Source organism: Mustela nigripes, chromosome 13 (genome assembly GCF_022355385.1).
Source record: "Mustela nigripes isolate SB6536 chromosome 13, MUSNIG.SB6536, whole genome shotgun sequence".
Taxonomy (NCBI): domain Eukaryota; kingdom Metazoa; phylum Chordata; class Mammalia; order Carnivora; family Mustelidae; genus Mustela; species Mustela nigripes.
Window position 1 is genome coordinate 23,084,911 of NC_081569.1, and position 27,247 is coordinate 23,112,157.

Genomic DNA, 27,247 nt, shown 5'->3' on the forward strand with positions numbered 1-27,247 from the left:
GTACCAGAGAAATGAAAACAGGTTCTCACAAAAATCTCTGCTTAAATGTTTAGTAGCTTTATTTCTAACAGCCAAATACTGACAACATCCAAGTGTCCTTTAACAGCTGAAAGGTTAAACTGAATATGGTCCATCTATGTCACAAAATACTATGCAGCAAAAAAAGGAATGAGCTGTTGATACATGTAACAAAGTTGATGGATCTCAAGACAATCATGCTGGAGGAATATGAGCACACCTAAAAAAAGGAGAGCAAAAGGAACCCTTCTGGTGATGAAAGAGTTGTACACAATCATTATAATACTAGTTATGCAAATCTATGTAATGTGATGGAAATACACAGAAACACAAATACATAGAAATAAGTTCATGAAAAACTGATGAAATCTGACTATGGTCTATAGAGTGAACCAGTACCAATTTTCTGAATTTGATACTGTGCTACAGTAATGCAAAAATGTTACCATTGTGGGAAAGTGGATGGAGGGTACAGGGTACCAACCCGTACTTTATTATTTTTTTCTAAGATTTTATTTATTTGACAGAGGGAGAGAGGTGGTCAGGCACAGAGGGAGAGGGGGAAGCAGGCTCCCTGCCAAGCAGAGAGCCCAGTGTGGGGCTTGATCCCAGGACTCTGGGATCATGACCTGAGCCCAAGGCAAACACTTAACTGACTGAGCCACCTAGGTGCCCCTCCAACCTGTATTATAAAAGAAAAATCCAAAAAATCTATAGTTTTTTCAAAATAAAATTCTTAAAAAACCCCCCAAAACAAAATACCTTCCAACAAAGAAATGTCCAGGCCCAGATAGTGTCACTGGTGAATTTGAGCAAATATTTAAGAAAAAAAATACCAATCTTATACAAGTATGTCTGAGAATGAGGAACAGTACTCCTTTCAACTCATTACGTAAGGGTAGCAAAAACCTGATGTGTATTTAAAAAAAAAAAAAAAGGAAATTATAGGTCAATATTCCTCATGAATACAGACCAAAAAACCTTAACAAAATCTTAGTAAAATAAACAGAGGAACATATTTGTAAACTGAAAGGCCAAAGCTATGTTAGGCTTATCTAGAAATAAAAGGCTGATGCAGTACTGAAAAATAAAATGAAATTAATCACATTAACTGTGAAGTGACGATAATCAAATGTGAATTTGACCAAGCCTTTAAAACAGAAACTATCAACTAAAAAGAAACGTAGTCCCTGCCTCTCACCCAAAAACACTAATCCAAAAACACTAAGGAAGACCACTGAAAAAGATACTTCTAAGTCTCTCAGTAGTCAAATGAAATCAGGGAGAGCTTTATCAGCAATTGGAAAACATATACACAAAAACTTGCTTGAGAGTCAACATTTTCACACTTTATTTTTATTAATGCTAGACTTTTAAATGTTCACATTTTACATATAGTTACTTTTTGAATAATTCATTTTCATTAACCTTATTTGTGGTAAGTTGTACTAGAATTTTATTTTTAATATTAAAAACTAAAATATTTCTATTGGTATTTTATATTACACCAATGTTATACTACTAATTTTTAGCTGAAATGTATTACATAATTTCAAAGTTTTTTTTATTCATTTCACTTCAATGAATCCTGAATAATTTAAATGAAATAAATACCAAGATACCGATATTGCCAATTTTTTCCTCGTATTATAATAACTATTCCAAGTCTTCAACTTCCTACTAGTTGTAGATCCTATTTAATGAATTAATATTTTCATATATATGTTGACAAAATAAGTTTGAATTGAGACAACCTCCAGGAACCGAGGTTGCAAAAATGTATTTGCATTTCTTCCACCTTATCCCACTAGGGGGCATCAAAAAAGCATCTTTGTCCCCTTTTACCAATCTCTACAAGGCAGGAAGAAACCTATGTCTTTTAAGACTGAATTGTGTAGTACAGAAAAGGAGATAGTACAGTAGGAAGGGCATTTGAAAGCAGAAAAGATAGGGAATCTCTCCCTCTTGCTGAGAAAATCTGAGGCTCAGTTTCTTCAGGGGTAAAATACATATTAACATGTATGTTGGCATGTGATTGTAACGATTAAGTAAAGTAACATTTCACACAAAAAGTGTTTCATATAGGGTGGAGAATAACAGCTCACAAACACAGAATTCAAAAGAAAGGAGAAATATTCAGAGATGGTAGCTCTATTTTCTCATTTTCTAACCAGCAGTAAGCACATGTTAATCAGAATCACTAGGAGTATTAGATAATTTCTATCCCAAATGCAGAAGAAAACATATGACTTACATAAAACACTTCACTCGATAAATAAACCATACACTGGTGACTGTATTACAAATACATTTCTAATATTACAGATTGAGAATTCGTGAGTTTGCTTACTTGGTAAGTAATACCTAGAGAGATGAAATTCTAATGCATTAACTACACACCCCATTGACAAGTTAAATCTTTCTTTTAAGAATTAAGCACCTCACCTAATCAGAACAGAGTCCCTAGTATAGCCACCGTCATATTCCGTAGTTTCTTCTAGTGCTTGGAAATCTAGATTCTGAAAATTCAAGAAAATATGTCTTAATATATATACCATACCATTATAAACAATAAATCAATTGGATATTTTTGCAGACACTTTGCTTTCTTACCCGGCTTCCACATATAAGCAATTCAATTTCCTCTGGTCTGAATAAATACTTTAAGGGAGACTCATTGGTCACCATATGAAAACCTCTCCGAAAGGCTTTGAATTGTTTTTCTACTGATTTATTGAGAATGTAGTCAGAATAGAGATTGACAAATTCCTGCAGAAAACATTAACCACAAGAACTTCTTATAATATGCTATACAAATAAAACACAACAAGATACTGGGCTGCATATCCTTTTGTTTTTATTTTCCCGAAGAACAATAATCAAGAATATTTTTAAAGATTCAAACCTTACACATAACAAAGGAAAACACAGGTATAACTCAGAGATATTGTGGATCTGATTTCGGTCCACTGCAATGAAGTGAGTATTGCAATAAAGTAAGTCAAATGAATTTTTTGGCTTCCCAGTGCATATAAAAGTTATGATTATGTTATACTGTAGTTTATTAAGTTTGAAATACAGAATACCTTAAAAAATGTACATTCCTTAATTTTAAAAATACATTGCAAAAAATGCTAAGCATCATTTGAGGTTTGAGTCATAATCACTGAGCACAGATCATAACAAATATAACAATGATGAAAAAGTTTGAAAAGTCTGAATTACCCAAGTGTGACACAGAGACTCAGAGTGAGCAAATGCTGTTTGAAAATGGTGCTGACAGACTTGCTCAAGACAGGGTTGCCATAAACCTTCTAATTTATGGGGGAAAAAAAAAAAGAAACATCTGCAAAGTGCAATAAAGTACAATAAAACAAGGTATGCCTGCAACTTTAATAATTTCACAGCTCTCTGCAATAGCCAATACTGAACTATAAAAAGGCCATGTACATAAACTAAATATACATATAAGTTTCAATTTTGATATTATATTAAGCAAGACTGAATATAAAAGCTGGACCTCAATACAATTTTGAAATCCCTCAACCAGGTGTGCAAACACAGATAAATCGTATACATCTATTTATAAAAGCTAACAATGCAATGTACCTGATTTGAGCAAACCAGGAAGCCTCATGCTGTCTATGCTACAATATGAGAAGGGGCCTACTGTATCCAGTTCAGCAAAAATGCTGGTGTTTTACTTGATACATAAGCTACTGTATCAAATCATAAAAATAAATGCACTTTGTATCCTAACTTGGAGAATATTTTATCAAAAATTATGCTTTTATAAACAATTTTTTTAAGGCTTACTATTTATTATCTTAATTTTCCTGTCATGTTCTGGATTATTCCCAATTTCCGAATGGATACAAAAAACCTATCTGATTCAACACTTTTCACTAGCATATTTAAGTCACATATATATGTGTATAAACTGAAGATAATCATCACTTGTGGGGAGAGAAGGATCTTAATCATGATGTCCCTGTTCCCTCTCCCATGTGAAGTGTAGTATCAGAAACACACTATTTCTTGCTTTTTTTATAGCCATACTATTTCATTCACTATCTCCTACTCCTGTCCTCTCTCTTAGAAAGGGCTTTAGTGCCCAACTACAGGCTCTCATACCAGCTTATATTCAAGATTTAGGAAATGAGCTATTTCATTTACAGGAATTTGATTACTTGATTTCTTGAGTTTTTGTATGAAGTATTTGCTACTTCTTTAGAAATTACTGTTTAAAACTCTGTTAATAAAGAGACAAAGACAATGATGGTATTAAAACACTTATTACCTTCCTGTTTTCATTCGTAATTGGAATTTTATCACCATTTTCCTTTAGATCATACATCATGGGATTACCAAAGAGGTCTGTCTGAGATATCTGGAAAGTGATCATCATGTCATCTTCCACATTTCCTTCATATTCCAATAAATCTTTTAAACTCTGATATAGGACCTAACAACCAAAAATGAAAAATTAGGGTTACCACAGTACTATAAAATAATTTGTATCCTTCTTCTAGGGAAGAAAAAAATAAATAAATAAAAACAAAAAACCTGACAGTTAGAACTAAAGCATAGAAAAGCATTTTCTCTGTCGCCAAATGTTTACGATACAGAAAGACTGACAGACACTGATCTAATTCTCTGCTGAGAAAACCCGAGCATCAATTTAGCAATGGATTTTCACTGTACTCTATGAGAGAACCTCAGAGGTTTCTCACAGTGAGGGAGGGGGTAGGGACAGAAACAGATATACTAACTGTAGCCACCAAACCCCCTCTCCAGAGCAGCTCTGATTTCACCTGGAAATCTCATGTGGCTTCATTAAAAAACAAAAAACAAAAAAGACCCAAAACCCCAAATCCTAAATGACATGTTAGAACAAAACTTGTTCCTACAGAATCAATCCTACAAAACTTGCCTGCTGACAGTTATATTTCCCCTTTGAGTTTTTAAGTGTTCATGGTACTTCAACAGATTAAAATGACTTTATCTCACTAGGTATAAATATTAATAAAAATGATTTCAAATGAAAACTAATTTTTTTACATAAATTAAACCTTAGTTTTGCTTTTAAATAAAATCTGAACATAAAATTAAAAATTACAGACTTACAGGGTGAGAATCTCCTAGGTCACGAAAAGTTCCTTTTTTCCCCATTAGCTTCCTGTAGACAACCATGGGAAAATGTACATCCAGTATACAGTTATTGTAAATAGCCAGACCCAGCACTATGCCAATCAGAGTGAACTGACCCTCAGTTTCAAAAGAGGATGGATTAAACCAAAATAATTTTGTAGATTCATCATATGTGAACATACCTATAAAAAATTATTTTAAAAAATACATTACTTTTATATTTTATTAAAGACCGATGAATACAAATATAAATATAAAATAATTACACAAACTTATATGTAGTAAGTGTACAAAGTTTTTTTCTCTATTACATTAACACTTGAGAGACCAAAGCTCATACATGATTGTTATAAATTGTGGCAAATGGTAGTATGTCATTTTAAGAAGCCATGGAAACAAAACAGTAAGAAATTCTGGCTGCATTTTCCAAGAAGGTAGGGAAAATGTTCCTTAAAGTTCTCTAATTGTTTACTAATAGACTATTAATTGTCTACTAATACAAACAATAACTTAATTTGTATTGATATTTTATCCACTGAATAGTTGAAAATAAATGTAAAACCAAAAGAAAAAAAAAGCTTTATTAAAACATATTTAATCTACATGTGCTGATTTCAAAACATAGTTTTGAATTTCATCCAAGAAAAGTTTTTGTTTTTTGAAAAGTGCAATGATCCCATGAGGTTTTTTTTAGTACCTTTCAAACAAAGTCAGATGAAGCCACGTACATAAGCTTAAATAAGTTTGATGAACTTAGATTATATCCAAAACCCAAAGCTATTTAATATACACATTAATTGTGAGCCAATAAATAAAACAAAAGTAATTTGCATTCATAGTCTTATTTCAATTTTACATGATCTTCATGATTCAAAACCCAAGCTTAGAAATCTTTTTGTATCATTCATTTTAAAAACTAGGAATGTTTGGTTTTACCTATTGTGAATACCATTACTAAAGCAGAATTATCTTCTTCCCTTTAGACAGAGTATCTAAAGAAAAGGTTACATGGTATTTTATGAATTTATGACTTTTCTCACTTTGCTAAAATGTTTTTCAATTGCTACTGTGCAACTGAATGAAAATATCTTAAGAATTAGGTCTGAGGGGCGCCTGCATGGCTCAGTCCATTAAGAGACTGCCTTAGGCTCAGGTCATGATCCCAGAGTCCTGGGATCAAGCCCCACACTGGGTTCTCTGCTCGGCAGGGAGCTTGTTTTCCCCTCTCACACTCCCCTTGCTTGTACTTCCTTGCTCTCCGTTTCTCTGTCAAATAAAATCTTAAGAAATTAAAAAACAACAACAACAAAAAAAAAACAAAACTTAGTTCTGAAAAAAGGGGCAATGTCCAAAAGCACAAACTTGAGAAATCAGTATGACATATAAATACATTCACTTATGAGATTTTTAAAAGCTTTAAAAGTATTTTTTTATTTTTATATTTAGTTTAAGTTCAATACAAAAGGAACTGTAAAATGTTCCCTGGATCATCAAAGTATAAAGTAAGCTAGGACATATTTTTAATGACATTAATATTCATGAAATAAAAGTGAAAATTATCCAATTCTCACCTGAATTTCAGTTTAGATCCAAACTTTTTTTATCAAGAACAGTAAAAAATAATTACAATTAATAAATAAATTTGATGAAATATCACAAATGTATGTCCTTGGTCTCAAGAGCAATAAACTACAAATGAATCAGAATATAAATTATAGAGGCCATTACTCTCATCTGTGTTATGAAAGATTATAATTTTAAGGTTCAAAGTGATTCCATCTTGGGCACATTTTTGCCAGTCCCTGGAAGAAATGCACCATAAAAAGTGGCTCTTCTAAAATATTCATTTCTTATAGTTTTAACTACTATCATTTCAATTACCTTACTATCAAGTGGAACTATTAAATATTATGTTTTTCTCTTGAAAGTATTTCTGCATATAATGTTAGTATGCTTTACAGCTGATGTTTAACAAGTGGAGACACAAAGGAACCCAGAGCTAAGGTTTACCAAACCTAAGAAGATCACTAATTTTCTTTCACAAAAAAGGCACGGTTTTAGGTGTCTTGATTTACTTTGAGCAAATTACGTGGAAATTACATAGGCTTCTGATTAATAAACGTTAGCTAAAGTAGTCTTAACTGTATATAAGTCATGAACTCAAATGTCTACTTCCACTTATATGTATGTATATATATTACCAACTAAGAACAGAAAAGTCAATTCAATTTACATACTGAGAATCAACAAGCTCAATTTTCAAAGCTTAATGGAAATGATATACGCATTATTCTATGTCACATTCTTCACAGCTCTGACAGTACATTTAATGGAATTATTTTCCTGTAACTGTCATGCATTGTTTTAAAAATAAGCAAACCTAGTAACCAAGTTAGTGGTTATATTACAGAACTACACAGTCCTATACTACACAGTTAAGAATACAATCCAAGATGCTGCAGTCTTTTACCAGCTCTACTTTACCCATTTTTATCAGTAAAACTCAAATCCTTCACTTTCAGACTGACATATACAGATCAATTTTTCCCAAACTGTTCAATAAAAAACATTTCTGGGAGGCAAATGTGGGGTAGGAAAGAGTTCTGGAGTTTAAGGAGTTGGGAAAACAATGTAATATTTCGCCCCATGAAATCCTGTAGCAAATAAAACCTAATTAATTTGATACCCAGTCAGGGTTTCCAAACTTTGAGCATGATACACTTGTGAGACATTCTCAATATCCTTCAGACCACTGTTTAAAATTCTTATTTCAGAAATGCTGTGAGTTTGACAAATGTTTAGAATTAAAAGAGCAAGAAATCTTTCAGTTGTTCTAAAGTACCATTCTAAAGTGTTTTCAGTTTATTTAACTACGAGGTAATGTCCTGTAGTAAAGTATTTGGCTAAGTAATCTAAGTAAGAACTTGAGTAAATGAGTGATACAAATCAGTACCCCAAACCCACAAGTTCCGTCATTAACCGTGACTCTAGGAAATCCACATCAAAACCTATTACTGTTCTTTGTAACTGAGAATATTTATAAACCCTCGTAAATAAACCTTTAATTCAAAAGATACGACATCATGATCACATCACTGAAATATTTACCAATATCTGGATTGAAGATTTCCTCCACAACCAGCTGAAAAAATTCTTTGGAAACACCTCCCTCATCAACTCCTTGTTCTCCTTCAAATTCCACATACAACTGTTTCTTCAAGTCTGCAGGATTTTCCATAGCGATCATCTCTAGCTAATGAGTGAAAAGATAAAGTAAAAGAATATGACTGCCAGTTTAAGAATGAAAGCAAAATAAAAATAAGGAGAAGCAAAAAATAAGAACCAGGAGTAGGGCTATGGAGCAAATAAAAAATACTGACTTTTGGTCCGTTTTAAATGGAAACAGGAAGCAAACTGGTAAAAAGCCAGTAAAGGCAAAGATTCAGTCTCACAGATATTAGAAAAAAATAGGACAGTAAAGAAACCAGCACAGATTTATAAAAGGTTACTTTCTAACTACGGATTTGTTATGAAATTAACATATACTAGAAAATTAAAAGTTTTGTTTTTTTGTTGTTGTTGTTGTTGTTGTTACTTCTGTATAACAAACCTGAGTTGTAAGGTTAGGAAGTGAAAAGAAGTCTTGACAGCCAAATACATATGAGACTCCTCAAACTAAATCATTTCAACAAAAACAATGGAGTATAAAAGTTTGGCTTCAAATCTGTTGACTAGTAGTTCTTTATGTTTAATAGAACAGAAACTAAGAAAACAATTTCAATTAAGAGAAAAAACACCCTGAATAAATAGGGAAACAATTTATGGTCTCTTATAGTACTTAGTATAAATTGCCACTTCTTAGTTGATCACAGCACATCTCATATACACTTTTTTTTGGAAGCAGATGAGACATACGCTTGCTCATATCCTTACTCCTCATTTCTTACTAACAAGGTATCAAACCCTAGTATCTAGCATTTTTTAACTATAAAGCCTTACCAGATACTTCTTTGCATTTACAGAATAATATACATAGTAACTGATCTCAGTCATTAAGAAATTAATGTGAAAATCCATACTAGATTCTAATGTGAAATTATACTGCATTTTTTGTTTTTAATGTATCTGAGATTTACTAGCAGCTTGCCTGACTGTTCACCCATCTTATTTGCTACGCTGACTTTAAATGCCATTTGGCTATTAAAAATTTTTTAAATTTGCCAAAACAGAATATTTAATAAGGGTGTTCAAGTAACTGCAACTATTCCAACTAGAATTTTAAAAATGGTTTTGAGCAATTCAAACATCAACAAAGTAACTTTATTACAGTCCTAAAGTAATGACTTTAGGTAACAGCACTAGTTTGAACATTCTAGCATGTCTATAAAAATAAAATAAAATTTCCTAGTCCTAAATGAAGCCAGTTGTCCTCAATCAATGTTTTTCAAACAGCCAATTGAGACTCCCTAGTGAGTAGCCTAGTCCGTTCATTTAGCAGTATAAAACCAACAATTGGAGGAAAAACTCAGAACTCCACATACTAATGGCATCTACTGTTCTCTGAAACTTCTATTTCAATTATATGTAGAGACAGATATGCACGTGTACACCTAATGCTATGCAAAATATCTTACTTGGGACTCAGTCAAAAACATTTTAAGAACAAAGGCTGAAATGCTCTCTTAGATACCTTCAACTTTTGGATTCTGTAATTCTGTGAATTTTGGATCTTTAGCTTTAAGTAATGTGCTGCACAACAGAGATCTTTAATATTTACAAAATCATTTTTATGCAAAGTTATATTAGGATAACTTATTTTTGAGACAGCGTGTAGTGGAGACTGAGACAGAATACTCTGTACTAGTTCCAACTATCGCTTAACTTTTAAAATTTAAATTTTAGCAAGCGACTCAGGTAAGCCTCAGTTTCCTCATCTGCAAAGAAAAAAAAGGAATAGTACTCTTCATACTGAAAGATGTGAAGGCTTAATAAAAATATATAGCAAAGAGTTCTAGAATGGGCAATATTAAGGAAACATATCATGTTGCAACCTTTTAAAACAACTTTGATTTTTGAACAAAAAATTCACAAAATTTGGTGCTATAGCCTTGTCCCAAGTTTTGAAAATAACCTTGGGGAAAAATAGTTCCAGTTGGAAACCTGTTTCAAGCCACAGAAAATAAAGAATGCTGAGAACTAAATTAGAATTATCAGCTCCAATGTGGTTTACCCATCACGCCAACATCCCATATTGCCATGGAACGCATTCCTAGTTTCCTTCTTCCAGTTCCCACCTGCCTAGGTGTTAAAGGAATATAAGTCAATGTTTATATATGCCCTTATAACACAAAGACAAACCTGCTTACATCAAAAGTATAATGCATTCCAAGGTGAAAAAAATTATCTGGTATTTAAATTATGCTTCCTATAGTTCTTCCTCAGTAACATTCATAAATGAGAGCAGACTCCATTATCAATGTGACTGTATCTTTTAAAGGATTTGATGTTGTTTCTACAGAATTCTGAGACCATGTGCTGCAGTCTTAGCTCCACCAGAGACACTTAATATGACACTGAAACAAATTTATCTTCATTCTTAATATTAAATATTACTATCTATCTCCACTGAGTGCCAAAATAATTCAACGTCATTTTCTATCATTGTAATTGTAAACATACAGCTTTATCTTTTTTAGTTTCGTCTTTGAAATGAGAACACTAGTTTAAGAAGAAATAAATACATGTGAAACAGATGAATTCCCTGTACAACAATGCCTTATAGCACTAGTTTTTGTTGCTATTGTTACTTTAACTTGTATGGAAAATGTTTTCAGGCTTGCCTGAAAACCGAACAAACCAGACATGACAGAAAAAATATTCCAGTAAAAATAACACAACAATATATAGCACTTACATACCAGGGGACTATTCTAAGCACTTCACATACACCAATTCACTTCACTTTCACAACCTTATGTGGCCAGTAATTTCAGGCTCATTTTAAAGATGAAGACCCCAAAGTAATAAGAGATTCAATAACTTGCTTCCAGTATTAGTAAATGGTAGGACAGAGCTTGAATTCAGGCAGCAAGTTCTTAAATACTATGCATTCCTGTTCTCTGCAATGACTACCAAGTAACTTATTTTCTTCCTTGTGCTTTTCTATATTTTTAAGCATTTTTTAAAAAATAAACATCTATTTTAGATTCAGGATGTTAAATGCAAATATGTTTTGAAATAATGTTTTGAAAAACAGGTGTCAAATGAACTCTGCAGGCAAAAATTTCCCATTATTATCTTATTAGATTATCATTATCAGGTATATATTAAGGGGTTCTGGAATACTTTTAATCATTTATGTATACATGGGTAGCCTACCTTTAAATAACAATTTTTACTTTTAATTGTAACATAAAATTTTACCAGTTATCATTTTGACAAAGGCCATTATGAAGTAACACACTGCATGTATTTTATTTTTCTTAAAACAACCACTTCTGACCCATTGAATTGAACAGTAAAGGTGTTATCACTTTCTGTAATATATACATACCATTTAAAACAGAATTTGGAAAATCAAAAGCTGTCCTGAATGCAGCAGGATATGTGGAAACTTAAAAGACTATGTCAGTGAACATTTATTCTGACAAGGAGAATTTGTATGCATCTCTGAACGGAAATCACTTAGTATACAGACCTGTGTTTTTATATATAGAATTTCTTAAAGAAGGGTATATTAATTTAATATGAAGACTGGCAAAAGACAGATTTTGGGGGGAAAATAAACAAAAATAGACTGGACACAATGACATCTACCTCTTCCTTATAGGACTTCCTCTTCTTACTAAGACTCTTGATTTCATCAATTGTTGGACAAAATGATTTTCAAATTCTGAACTTTTAATTGGCCATGATGATGAAATCCTGGAGATCATTTTTTTAAAACTGATCTGGTATCAAAGCATTCCCAGAATACCTAGGTAGGATGACATCTTAATAATAAAATATCATATTTGCCAGATTTACAAGAGTCAAAAGGAAAACCCCATCCTTTAAAATCTTACGGTATTCTGGGCTATTACTCATGATAAAGTCATCTTTATCCATAATTGAAAAAAATACCTTAATGGTAAAGATATTTACGTAGTAGTAGTAGTCACATAAAACAGACCTCTCTAATACTTGAGAAAACCCAGGATCTCTAAGAATGGCAACTTCATTCAACTTAGTAGATTCTATGGTTAAACACTTTGTTTACCTTTAAGATACTGGCTACAATAACATCTTTAGATTATCCAAATATATTTAATTTTTTTCAATTCTCTAAAACAGATGAAGGAAAGTTTTTTATATCTTACGTATAAAGTTTAGATGTTTGGTAACAGTCATATCAAATAATCACATCTGCTTTTGAGACCAGAAACCCTGACTTCTACTTCCAATTCTACCATTAATTTCTGTAGGCCAGAATTTCTTTTTTCTCACATATAAAGCTAAGGAGTTTGACAAGTTTCATTGTTTTAGATTATTACAGGATCCCGAGAATCTAAGTAGATCTACTTAATTCTCTTAATCTCCTTTGAGAACATTAAATTACGCATGAAGTTCTTCATTTCATTTAGAATAAATTATAAGAAACAATAATGATCACTGCATTGAGCACAATACAGTGAATGTATAAGATACAATTAATCATACTCAGAGCAGCACAGGATAATCTTATTCTTAAAGCACTATCGGTCAATTATTAAATAAAAAAATGGAGTTTTATTTCAATAATAACCAAAAGTATTTGATGAGGAAAATGGTGGGGACTAGGACAGATAGCACTGTTAGAGCCCAGAAAAAAAATGATTTTTTTAGAAGGGATTGAGCAGAACCAATTGGTAGTGGGGTTATTTATTTGTGTCTATCACTTTGATCTGTTTTAGTCCCTATTCCGGACTCTCCTATAGAGTTCTCCATTTCAGCCATTCCTTTCAGTCTTTAGATCCCTACACAGAATTCTAGGATTCCCTGACTAATCTGAACCAAGTCATACACCAACGTCAATCCTTACTCTAAACCTGCTATTTTCATCATCCTCTCAAAGACTGCCAGTCTCCTAAATGTATAATTGTATATAAATATGGCCTCAATAAATACATATCTATAAACCATACAAAGAGCCATCTTTCCCAAATACTGGTTTGCAGTATGGCTTTATCAGAGTATCTGGGGGCACTACCAGAAATATAATTCCTAGGCTCTACAATGAACTCCCAGTCTGAATCTCTAGATGGTAGAACCTTGGATTTTTTTTTTTGTTAAACAAATTTCCTGTTCAGATGTGAAGACAGTTTGGGGTACGTCATAGATGGCAATATTGTCTTCCATGATACTCCATCCTCTACTAACATAATCTCTTAAAATAAAAAATAATGAAAATAAATGTTCAGACCCTTTTCCTTTGGAAATGCTTTGTCTAAGAAAAATGACAACTTATCTACTTTTAAAGAATACACAAATAGATAAATGTTATTAGTAAAATATAGTAAAAGCCTTGTCATGGTTTGGATTGTTAATTCAAGTGAGCTCATAAGTATCACTGTATTATTTTCTAAGAAACAACAACAACATATAGTGAAAATAAGTCCAGGGAGAAATATTCCAATAATTTGAAGTGTGGTATAGTCCTTAAATGATTCTGAGACATCTACTTGTGAAAAGGCAACTTATATTTTACCATACTTCACGGACTCTAAAATTCATTTTTTCCCACATTTTAACATCTCTGAAATCAGGATATACCATAAAACTGGTAGCATCTCAAGACAACTGGCAGCATATTTTCCTACTACTGAAAGTGGTAAGAAAATAACCGTGTGTCCTACAATCAACAGTATCTAAGTTTCAATACACTAATTCTTCAGCTGTCATCAAAGACAACTCCTCTAGGGGCACCTGGGTGCAGCTGTCATCAAAAATAGTTCCTCAAGGGGCTCTTGGGTACAGCTGTCATCAAAGACAGTTCCCCTAGGGGCGCCTGGGTGGCAGAGCTGGTTATGGATCCAACTCTTAGTCTGGACTCAAGTTATGATCTCAAGCCCTGCATTGGGCTCTGCATGGATTCCACTTGAGATTCTCTTTCCCTTCACCTCTGCCTGTCCCACACACGCTCTCTCTCTCATAAATAAGTAAATCTTTAAAACAAACAAAAACCCAGTTCCTCTGAAAACTCCAGCTAGGAAATAATTGGCTAGTGTGGTTTGAATTACATAGTACATGAAAGTGAGAAACAGTTTTCTTTAAAAAAAAAAAAAAAAATCTGTAATTATTAACGGAAGGTACTACTCCTCCCTTTCCACAATGCCAGCCAGTCTTATGATTAGTAACTAAAAAATAAGACCTAACAGAAAACATACTCAAGTGTGTCATATATGTAGTCATTATTTTCTGGGCCTCATTTGTAGACAAATGAGTAGATGGAACTCCAAGGCTCCTTTTAGCTCTTAAAAGTCTACGATTCTGTAACCTGAATTATTCAAATATTAATACTGAGCTCAGCAAATTTCTCATTTCCTCTTCTCTTCCCAACCCCACTCTGTAGTTCAAATTAGCTGGTCATAAAAAGTAGTCAGTAAGTTTTTTTACTTTTGTTTTTGGTGTTTTTCTTTGTCAAATTGTTACAGAAGAGTAAGAATAATAAAAAAGCAAAGATCCTTGAGGAATAAGATGTTAAACACCCATCAGTACTTTTGAGAGTTCAGCTGAGAGGATGACCTAAAACTACTTTTTGTCATTAAAATACTATGACTTTCTCATAATCACAACACTATGAATATTTTTTTAAAAATAGGAGTGTCAGGGCGCCTGGGTGGCTCAGTGTGTTAAAGCCTCTGCCTTCAGCTCAGGTCATGATCTCAGGATCTTGGGATCCAGCCCCGCATCAGGCTCTCTGCTCAGCAGGGAGACTGCTTTCCCCTCTCTCTGCCTGCCTCTCTGTCTACTTGTGATTTCTGTCAAATATTTAAAAAAAAAAAAGTCTTAATTTTACTAACTCACAAGGCCTACTGTGATTTTTTTTTCCTAACATTTTCACATTGTTACTTAAAAAAAAAAAAGAAAAAAGGAAAGAAGAGTAAAATTTGTTTAGTATGAGCATTTAGTATGAGCATTTAGCACTAAGAAGATTCTCAGTGGTCATAATTCATCTTTACATCTCTAATGATAAGCAAAGTGCCTCACACACAAGATTTCTGAAGCAAACTGCTTTTGTGGACTTGCAATATTCATGTACAGATATTATCTAGTGAATCCTGATTTAAAATTGGTCAAATTGTAATATTCAGGTATGACAGAATTAAGAATTCACTTAAAAAAAAAAACAGTATAATTAAGAAGTTCAGAGTTCTACTCTTAAAACCCTCTTTTAAAAAAGACCTTATAAACCAAAATGACTGTTTCCTCAAAATTCTAGATGATAAAAGAAGTACATAACAAGTACTTAAACGTTTCTAAGTTCTTGGCCTTGCTTTACTAAGAGGGGGTGGTGGTGGGAAACGAGGCAGGGGAAGGAAAATAAGGTTGGGTAGATTTCTTAGCTGACGGCAGGTAAGGAAGGTAGACAATTCTTTTTATTTCTAACTCTGTGTTAATCTTATAAAGAGTAGTTTCATTGTTTTTTTAAATTAGGCAAGGCATAGCTTTTACTGGAAATAGATGGAAGGATCCCAACCCAAGAAGCCAAACATAAAATGCATGGTCTTAGGATTTACAGTTCTGCTCTATCGAAATTCAAAGACAGACCTCAATGTACTTTCCACAAAACATCACTCAACGTCCTTATATGATACCCCATCATTCTGCCGACCTACATAAAAGTTGCTGGCTGCCTGATGATTATATTAGTTATTTATGTAGCTCAAAACTACAAGAGTAAAATAGAAAGAACACCAGAAAGCAAGTAATGATAATTTCTCCAAACAACTAATGCCTTTCTGCCTCTGTTGAAAAACTGCTTGAGTTGTCTAAGGCAGAATCTCTCAACACCAGAAATATATTTGGTGTTTTTAAAAACCAGCTAAAACAAACAGAAGAGGCACACAATCTCTGCAACTTTCAAATTTCTGAGATATCAAACAACTTTTTCCATTGGTTTACAGTGTTATGAATACTCAGATTTAGACAAATCCATCCTAAAACTAAAATATACTTTAAAATAAGTATCACTATTTCCTAGTTTTGTCTTGCATTCTTATCTTTTATTAGTATGGAAGGTTAACTGTACCTTAATTTTACCTGACATCAAATTTTACTTTAAGTTGTTTAAAAACAAAACAAAACTAGTAATGATGGGTGTATGTAGTATCATAAATAAAACTCTGTTGGTAAAGGGGGTGGCCCCTGGCTGGTACAGCATGAGACTCTTCATCTTGGGGTTTTGACTTCTAACCCTATGTTGGGTGTAGAGATTACTTAAAAGTAAAACTTTTAAAACACACACACACACAAATAACCTGTGATAAAGCACCCTAGGACAAATGAAAATTTTGGTACTTGATTGGCAATTGGTTTCTGTCTTCTGCCCAGGCCTGCATTCTTAAATGGGGGCACTAAAATTCTTACTTTTTGTGGAGGCAAGAAACTAACAAAAGGCAATCTGGAGAAACAGGAAGTTGGAAGGTTTGGAAGGTGGGTACTTGAGTTCCTAATATTCTCCCAGCTCAATCTCCCTGGATTGGGTTAATGATAAAAAGCACCATTAATTTCAAGATTCCTGGAGTTTCAGCCAACTCAAAGATACGTAAATGGTAAGAAAATATCACAATAAGGCAGTGCTATACGAGGCATTCTAAGTGATCCAGCAGGAACTCTTACTAGCAGCATGCACCAAACTACCCAGATCACTTCACCTTCACGATAACTCTAAATTTTACATCATGGAATTTCTGGATACCACTTATTATTTTATGGTATGATTTTATTGTTGCACTCTTCCCAGTTAAGATTTGACATTCATACGTATTACTGAGTATCTCCACATTCCCCTTGTTCCTGTGCTTTGGTCCTTTCCCAACATCCACTTGTCTTCTGAACAGAGAAGCAATTTTTGGAGTTATTTGTCAATATTTGGAAAATCTATTCATTTTCAAATAGAGAGTGATCATTATTCAAGACAACCAATACTTTGCGGGACACATTTATAAATTTGGACAGGAACAACAAAAGAATATTTACAACTTGTAATACAACAACATCCATATATTCCTATACCATATAATGCCATATTTTTTTCCAAACAGTCACTATCAAGTGAATGCACTGAACTGTATTACAATCTCCCCAATATTAGGTATTTATTCTAGTACTAATTTTTAAGCATAAGCCCAACTTACCCGGACAAGTGCATCATCTATGATATGGTCACGTCTGACTTTGAGTCTCAAATACGGATTCAACTGCTGTCCTTGAACTAAGCTGTAGAGAACAGTGATTCTTCGTTCACTGTACATGCGAATTCTATTGTCATAATATAATCCCAAATTCTTTGTGACAGCATTCAATATAAAGGGACATGTCATGAAAGAGAATTTGTTCTCTGTTTCTACTTTGAAAAAAGTATAATCTTTATCCATTTCTAGAACATCATTCAGTGGTTCATTAATAAACTCTTCAAAAGGGATAAGTGGTTTTCGACAATCCAGAGTTTTAACACCAAGTTCAGTTTCCAGGGGGTCCACTCGAGGACCTTTCTTGTTTCTTCTTTCCTCTCCCAAAAGCTCCTGAAGTGTCAATTCACTGGACTCAGGGATGGGCTCTTCATCATCTTCTTCATTATGATTTGTGTCCACTTCCCCACCCACTACATTTGCATAGTAAACCATTTTCAAGCACTTTGAAGCAGCAACAATAGCATCATCATCATTCACTAGATTTCGACTGTTAAATTCATTGCTTATGACTTTGTAAGTAATAAGTTGCTGAAATGTTTCCATCATTCTACGAATCTGGTCTGCACTGTATTTAGACCACAGTCTAACCAATTTTCCTTGGGCTGCGAGGGGTAGCTTACTCATTGCTTTGCAAAATAAAGGCAAAGCCATTTCCAGATATTCAGGACTGTGGAGATTTCTATTCTCCATTACAATAATGAATAAATTCAGATAATTAGGATCTCGAGAGTATACATTGTGATACGTCAAGTCACATTCCACATTAGGTGACAAATATACAAGTGCATTGAGAAAAGCAGTTTCTATTTTTTCATTAGAGAGTAATCTGGTGTAGACCCTTCTAATGGCCTCAATATCCACAGACACATCATCAGGGCCTAATTTTTGTAAGTTGTTATCGCCTTGTGAACTATCAGTTATCCTTGAAGAAGATGCTTCTGAATCTTCTTCCATAGCAGCAGCAGAACATGCAGCTTTTTCCTTTTCATCTTCATCCTTGTCTTCATCCTTTCCTTGAAGAGATTTCAGTTCTTCCTTGGTGTGTTGTTTGACTTTCCGAAAGCTCTGTACCAATGCCTCAGCACTAGAAAAAACTCTTCCAATAACACGGATTAAAGGGGAATAATCCTCTCTCTCTCTACATAATTCAAGAATTTCATATACCGTCTCTTCTGTTAGGTAAGTCACATCTAAAAAATTAGAGAAAAAAAGGAGAACATTTATTTTTATAAGTATGTTTAGTTTGTCTTAAGTTCTAGTGCAAAGTAAAACAGCCATTTTGTACTCAATACCATTTATGACTTACAACTCTTTTAAAACATTTCTAATACTTAGATTCAACAAACAAAACAGATTTACTTATTTTTGTCAGTGAACTACTACAATAGCCAACAACCTCACCCAGTCTTTATACATTCTTTCAATAATATGTAGCTTTCAATGAGCTCAAACTCTTTCACAATCACAGTGGAAATTAACATGCAGCTTTAACATGTAAATATGAACCAAGACAATCATGTGTTGATTTGATTCATCACAATATACCTCTTACAACCTTATTTTAGAGCAGAAACACATTCTTCTGAGAGGTTTCTTTCTTATTTCACTCTTCCCAAAAGACTGAGGAAAAGTCAAGAAAGGTTCTTTGAGCATCCTCTTTGGGAAACAGCCCTTGTCTTACTTTTATGTATCTTAAAATCAAACTGGTTCCTTCTTAGTCTTTTCAGTTTTTCCCAGGGTGGTCATTCCAAGGGTGATTGAGAAAAATTACTACACCATTTCTCATATCTCAAGCTGACAAACAATGCCATCTGTAGCCAGGAATCAGGTTGGAAGAAACAGGAAATAGTGACAAGAGTAATAAAATATTGAGTGGTAGAAGGCAACTTAGAAGACAACAAGTGAAAACAGATTACTAGGTAGTCACCAAAATCTTTTTCCTCTCCTTTCTGGGCAGATTTGGATCATATCTCCCAGCTTTTCCAGGTTTTTGAGGTTAAGTGCTACTTTCAGGCCAAGGCTTTTCCTTCTGGCTAAATGAGATGATGTTCCCAGGATGCTTGGGAAGCCATGTGCTGAAGATTTACAATGACACTACAGCAGCATTTCTGAATGATTATGTGATGTGGAACTTTGCCAACCTTGAATATCATGGCTATTAGAGGACCTAGAAATAAATTTCCACTTTGTTTAATAAGCTAGTGTTCTGGTATATACTTAATATTGCAGTCTAGTTGATCCTTACTAATACAGAAAGAAGCTTTTCACCTTTCCCCACCTTGCCGTTAAAGTCTTTAAAATACCAGCAGACTGTCTAAATTATGCTTAATCCTTCTTGGTACTTTTCTGGTGCTAAAAATTTTATAGGTAAGATGAGCTGTTTGGTTTTTTCACAGACTGCATTACCATCATTACCATTATATTTGCAGTCTGTATTACTCAAATCCAAGGGAATTTTATTATGTTTTTCTATCACATCCATGAAAACCACATGATCAAGAAACAACCCTTTGTAAGAGGCAAAAATGACAGGAGGCAATGAAAGGCTAGACCAAATATCAATTTATTACACATTTTCAGAGTTATACTAATGTTAACAAGTTGAAATTCCAATGAAATCACAGAAGAAACAAGAATGAAAAGAACATTTCAAGGATTTTTGAGATAAAAATCTCTGGAAGGAGGGACTACTACAGGGATGAAAGAGTCTGTAGCAGTTTGCTGGTATGCATTTTACTTCCCTCTCACATCTGTCTCTAAATAGTAGCTTAGACCTCCATTATCACTTTTTTAAGTACTTTTATATTTGCTCTTTTTATATTTGCCAGGGAATACCCTTTTAAACAAAAACCAGATAAACATATGGCTCCAATTCTCTTCACCAACAAAATATAAATCTATACATACATCCTCTTGAAAGGAATTAAGAGTTAAGTTTGGAAATTATGGAATGCATAAGCATTCCACTCCCAAAATGGAATGCCACTGAATGAAACACATTAGAACAAAAAAGGAAAACTCCATGTGTGTTCCCTCTTATGCTTTGCTTACTTACACACACAAAAAAGAATTTTAACATGCTGTTTTCTAAAACTCCAAGTTGTCATCTTTTATTCAAATGTTAATTTAATTTCATCAGTTTCATATGAACTTTCATAATATTTAACTCTTTCATAGAAAGCACTGAATACAGTGATTGAAGAGGAAAACCACATAAAACATTCCAACTCCAAGAGTAATAGAGCTCAATGCTTGGAGACATCATACAATTGACAACTCACAGATTCAGTACCTCAAATGATAAACTCCCTGGTACTTACCATGAGTTTCAATTTAAAAAAGAAGGAAAAAACCCAACATTTTAAAAGTTGAAATTAGCTTAGCTCTGATGTACTCACTCTCATGATCTATTCTCAAAAGAAAAACAAACCAAAAAAAAAAAAAAAAACCCACCTTTCATTTTCTCACTTATAATCTGAGATAAGCTAAATAATCACAAAATCTCACCTTACAAAAGATAAGAAATATACCTCAACAACACTATTTTTCTCTTATGACTTGCATGAATATCAGGCAACTGGGGATAAAATAAACTTTTTTAATACTCAAATAAGAACATAAATGATCACATTTCACATGAAAATATAGAAATAAAAACATTCTGGCCCTATAGTCAAACAACCTCATTAATAAATGAGGTTGTAAAAATATCCTTTAAACATCAGATAATTGAATTTCATTTTACATATCAACTGTAAAACCTATTCTAAAAGCTAAAGGAAGAATGAATGCTCTGAGCAAAGATAATTAACAACACTTTAAAGTTCCATGTTACTTATATGTACATGTGTGCTTTTTGTGATCCCTAAGGACTATCACACATATCTGCTATTGCTCAAAGTATTCAAATGTTGGTCGACAGCTAAGACTAACCAATTACTAAAAGGATATAAAACCATTAATGATCGACCAAAGGACATAATTTTCAACTGATATAAAGATGTCTACATTCAATGCTGGATAGTACCCCAAGAGTTCTGTGTCCTGTGTTATCCTAGTTTAGTTCACATAAATATAGCAACTTATATTTTATACTGAGATTATTTATAACTCCAAATTAGAATTATTAATCATTCAGTATCTAAAAGGTGATCTTATGAAACCTTGGTCTTCCTCTAACTCTCTAATGTACCTGGACAGACACTGTAGGCTGGAAACTCCAAATCTACTCACCCCTCTTCTCTGACATGCCATCATGTAACAGAAACTATAAAAACTAAACACTAGTATTGTTATCCTCATTTGCACCTGGGGGATGACATGTGGCACAGGTCTGCCAATTACCTAAGTGGAAGTCCACTGATGCACTTCTGAAGGTTTCTTTTCCTGTTAAATGGGGTCAAACATGATTAACTCATATTCTGAGTGCAACAGAATCTCCTAATTTTTTATTAATATATCAAATAAGCTAATAACATCTTCAAATTATTTAAGCATAAGCTATACATGTCTCTACAAATTATAAAATACTGTCCTTCAAATTAAAAAGTAAAAAGCAACGTTTACTGATATTTCCAAGACCATTTTCCATAAGGCAAGTACTATACAAGTCAATAAAAAACACCCATCAAATTGTGGAAGAAATCAAAATGGAGCACGCCAAATAGTCTCTGCATTTTGAATAAACTATTCAGATACATTATTTTACAGGAAAGAGAAAAAATGATATATTTTGTCTATTAATTTTATGGAGATTACATTTGTAAAATGTAGTACACTATAATAAAAGCCTAAATATACCAAGGAAGTGGCAGGCCTGTCAACAAATACTTAAATGAAGCACAGGATAATTTTAGAGGCACAGAGGTAATTCAATCTTCATTGTGACAAACATGAGGACTCATATACATGTACTGTACAACATATAAAATTTCTCAATAAAATTTCTGCCTCTTTTAATATTTGTTTCACAAAGACAAGATACATGCAAATGATCATTAAATGAACTATAAAAGTTCAACCACAAAAATAACAGTTTACCACACCATGAATCTGATCTTTGGCCCCTCCTGTCAACACCTGTAGTTTCTTTTATGGGCTTTAACTCTTTAAGAGTTAATCTTTAGATCTGTTCTATTACGATATGTAGATACACCTGCTTTTCAAAAAATCCCACTAGGCAACTTCACTTATAGTAAGAAAGTTAAAAAGCAAAAACACATTTAGTGTTTGTTTTACTGGAAGCCATTATAGAGGCAAAACATACTCAGAGGAGCAAGAGTAGCACTAACAATGCCCTTCCCCAGGAATTACACTCAGCATCTCAGCCTCAAGTCACCATAGCTTTGAACTGTGTCTGCGGGCGTCTGTGTCTATCTCAATTCATTTTGTACATCCATTAGCAAGATGTGTCCTAAGGTATCAGAAAAACCTGAGAGAGGCTATTTTTTGGATAAGGGAACCTCAAAATATTTTCTGTATAAATTAATGATAATTGCTTCTTCGCTGTGTATGCCATTTTGGCTCATGAAAGTTTCATAGGACTGCTCTACTTTCAGAGGACATCTTCTGCTAAACATCAGTAATCTCTTTCCAAAAAGTGTAAAACTGCTAACCGGGAGCTTATTTCCCATTATTTTAACTGGAAAAAAATTGTAACACCTTCTTACAAGAAAATGAAAAACCCCCCATTTCCTAAAATGTAACCAAAGTAGAGTAAGTAACTATTATAAAGTAACTGTCTTGTTGGACATAAAACAGTTTCCTAAATCACCAAATCATAAACTTAATAACAAAAAGTTATTTTTCATGAATCACATGCAGTATCTTAAGGGACAGCAACACTCTAGACCCAGACACCCTTTGTTGACATGTTGTTCAGAATACCTTCAAGTGATTCTGACATTCTACTAATTCCATATAAAATTTAACAATACTTTCCCTAGATAGTGTTTTGTTTAAAATACTAAACTGAATTTTTCAGACATAAATTAGTTTAAAAAACATTAGATACAAATATTCACAATGTTTATCAATAAAAAGAGATGTTCTACTGAGAAAATATTTAATGAAGAAACATTCCTATATGGGATATATGTGTATTTTGTAATATATGTATGTTCCTGAAAATAATCTACAAACTTTTAGACTTAAAATTTTTATGCAAAAACAGAATTTGGGGCACACTAAACAATACATATGGAATTTTGTAAAGAGAACCAACAAATATAATTAACAATAAAAATGAAAGTACTAGTGTAGTTAATGCATTTTTAATTCCTAGTAGAAAAAAACTACAGTAAATAGGAAGTTAACAGAAAAAAGGGAGTAGGAAGATAGAATAGCATACTGGAATAAAGTATAAGGAACTGTTAAATTACACAGACTTGAGAAAAATAGGAAACAAAGACTCGGAATAACCACTCAATAAGCACCTATGATTAAGTACATAGCAAAAAGATGTGTCCATCCACCCTGTACTATAATCCCCTACTGCAGACTGCATTTAACTGCCCCAGCGCATTCTACATTTAGTAACTGTTACTCTGTGATGAACACTTGCTTGAGAAATGTGTATAATAGACTCGCTGCAACTTCCCTGTTACACATACTAACAACATTAACCTACTTATCTATAGTGTATGAGCTAAATCATGTAACAAGCACACCTTTTGAAGCTCTGTAGAGTTACCAAGTTATGAAAACACCTTTTACTGTGAGGTTAAAGTAAAAAATACAAGAAAATTCCATGTCACCAATTAAATTAATCCTGCATTTAAATCATGCTACTGAAAACTTCGGAGCTGTTCTTCAACTTATACACGTCTTCAACAAAAACCTTCCTCTTTTAAAAAATAATTACCTCTGGTAGGGCTGAGCCCTATCAAATTATTCAGAAATTCAATTACCTTGTTACTAACACTGATTAGTAACTGAGGAAAAGAAAGCTTGGATTTAAAGATTTAAAAAAATTTTTTTAAAAATTTTTAAAAAATGATCCTGAAATGCAGGATCATTTAGAAAATAAGGGCTTGGGGGAAGACTGCCACTGGTAGGTGGTGACAATTCTTCGCAGCATGAGTGTGCCAAATGCCTAGAAGAATCTGAGCAGGATATGGGAAGAATATTAGAAAGAAAAACTGAATTATTTCTCAACGGCTATAAAATTTTGCTTTGCCCTCAAGAAATGGAAAAGAATGCCAACACTTCTTTCTGTTTCTTTCACCTCACAGTTCTAGGTTTCCACAACTCATTCCACATATTCAGTCCAGCTATTCGATAATTTAGTTAGATTTTGTGGTCTAGTTTAGGAGATTACCACTTAATATATTTTTCCTAGTGGAAAATGTTCAAAAACTTCCATTAACAAAGGAATCCATTAACAAAGGAACTTTTGGAATATAATCTGCTTTTAATTAGGGACCATTAACACTAAAATGTTCTTAAACCGTTACTTCAATTATTAGTTCTGCCCTTTATCGCAATAAGTAACAGAGTGGTAAATAAATACCACTGTACTATCATGTCCTAACGTCCACACAATTAGACAAAACAAAAATGTCACACATTTTATTTAAATCTCCAACCCAGGTTTCAGTCAAAAACTCTCAATTAAAAATAGAGCATCTTACCTCTAAAATCATCTCTTGCTCCTTGTCCTTCCTTCTTGTTCATTTTTATGTCAGAGCAGGAATTGTTAGGGGCACCTTTCGAGTTTTCAAGGTAAGCTGAGCTGGCTCCTTTCTTGGAGGGATGAGGATCACAGAGTTTTGCATTAATCTTATAAAGCTCGAGGGCTTTAATAGCTGCTGCATTGTTATCCATACGAAGAAAAGTTGGACAGGAAGCACAAAACTCATTCGTGCAGGCCTCATTTCCACAGCCCTCAGTTAACTGGTGGTAGTAGCGTTCTATTAGATGCTTTGCAGCTGCTCGCTTCCTGTAGCAAACATTCAAACAATAAGCACAGTGATTAAGATTAGTATAGCTCCCATGTAAAAAGCTCAAGGGACCTTAAAGCAAGGCAAGTTAGTCAAGCAATAAAGTAATAAATCTGCATATTAAGATGAAGTGAAGAACATGGAGATTCACAGTTTATATACAACTTTTAAGTAGTGAAATGTCTGATAAAATACTGCCTAAGATAACTTTTTTTTTAAGCAGAAATTCTATAAACATTTTATTTATTCTTTTTAAGAAAGTAGCTTCAGAAAAAGAAAATAATCTAGGTCATCTATTCATATATATATGAATATGAATATATATATGTATATGAATAGATGTATTCATATATATATGTATATGAATAGATGACCTAGATTATTTTCTTTTATATATATATACACATACACACACACACACACACACACACACTTTTTAATAAAAACTTTTACAAAATCTTCACACATAAAGACCCAGAGGTGGCCATGTTGTCTGTGACAGCTCTAATTCCAGCTGTCGAAGGCTTTTACCTGGGACTCCCCATAGCTGACAGCAGGGCAGCAAAGGCCCTCCTCTTGCCCATAAAGCCCAGCTCCCTGCCTGCCTCAAAAATGGTTTTATGTTCTGGGACTGTAGAAAATAGGTAGGAAATGCTTTGGGCTAGAATAGGAAGGACAGGGAGGACTACCTAACCTGCCATGTTTTATCCAAACTCTTCAGGCAAATCCAGCCAGGAAGCCTAGCAAGATGAATGAAAACCAGGGACCAAACTGAGTTCTGGAGCTTCCCAGAGACATGGAGTCTGTGACCATGAGTTCCTGCACATGGTAGTAGGAAAAGTTTGGTGTTTGTGGAACACTCAAGGCAGGAACAAACAAGCCCTTAAAGATCCATCCCTCCATGGCAGGCACGCACTTCTACGCTAAAAGAGTCAGAAAGACTCTGTTCTGCTTCCTAACTCAGACCAACCCTCTTTTGACTCTAAAACAGTGTTAACTCGTCAGCCTATTTAAGACACAAATTTTCCTTCCTTCTGTGGAAGGAAGTCCTTGTTCAACATCTGTCCTATTATAAAAGGGCTGGGGTACGAGTAGGGTAGCAGGTTGGCATGGAGGGCCACATGACTCGGAAGAGCTGAGAGTGGAAAGGATTCCCTGGTTCTCTGGGGGGAATTCTGCAAAAGGTATTTTATTGACCATTTTTCAAAAGGGTGGGGGAAAAAGGAATGGTCTTAACGATGGTAAAAAAGAGACCTGGCTTCTTTTTTGGGTTCTGAAATCCCAATGTTTTGTTCAGTATTAACAAAAGCCCTGAACAAACAGAGGATGCTGCTCGGGGCAGCAGGAAAAGAGGATGGATTTCATAGCCAACCAAGAGAATGGCAAACAGTGCCAATCAACTCAATTTGGGGGGATCTCTGTGTGGTGAGTATGAATTAGCAGGTGAGTGTGGTGGGAAGAACCTGGGGTTCGCTAGCTCCCAACAATCAATTCTAGCAGGTTCATCAAAATCATTGCTGAAATCAAATGTGCTTTTCTTTGGTTTAAAAAAAGGGAGAAATAAACTTGTTTGATGATATATGTGCTTCAGTTATTCAGCAGAACAAATGAAAGTCACAAGGTTTATGGCCAAGGCTTTTAGTAATTAATCATTTTAAAAAACTAACATTAAGAAAATGAGAGTCTAGTTAAAAGTATCAATCG

The 27,247-nt window shown here is 33.7% G+C and overlaps 1 protein-coding gene across 7 annotated transcripts in view; it reads right to left on the reverse strand.

The window, feature by feature from the left end:
* The window catches only part of UBE3A (ubiquitin protein ligase E3A), a 91,418-nt gene that overhangs the window by 13,844 nt on the left and 50,327 nt on the right, over positions 1-27,247 (reverse strand). For all 7 annotated transcript variants that reach the window (XM_059371725.1, XM_059371728.1, XM_059371727.1 and 4 more), the window contains 7 exons: positions 25,235-25,542; positions 17,547-18,793; positions 8,278-8,422; positions 5,146-5,351; positions 4,319-4,483; positions 2,632-2,787; positions 2,464-2,537 (listed from right to left, as the gene is read on the reverse strand). In XM_059371725.1, the coding sequence (XP_059227708.1) occupies positions 2,464-2,537; positions 2,632-2,787; positions 4,319-4,483; positions 5,146-5,351; positions 8,278-8,422; positions 17,547-18,793; positions 25,235-25,542 (2,301 nt within the window). The remainder of the gene's footprint in view (positions 1-2,463; positions 2,538-2,631; positions 2,788-4,318; positions 4,484-5,145; positions 5,352-8,277; positions 8,423-17,546; positions 18,794-25,234; positions 25,543-27,247) is intronic.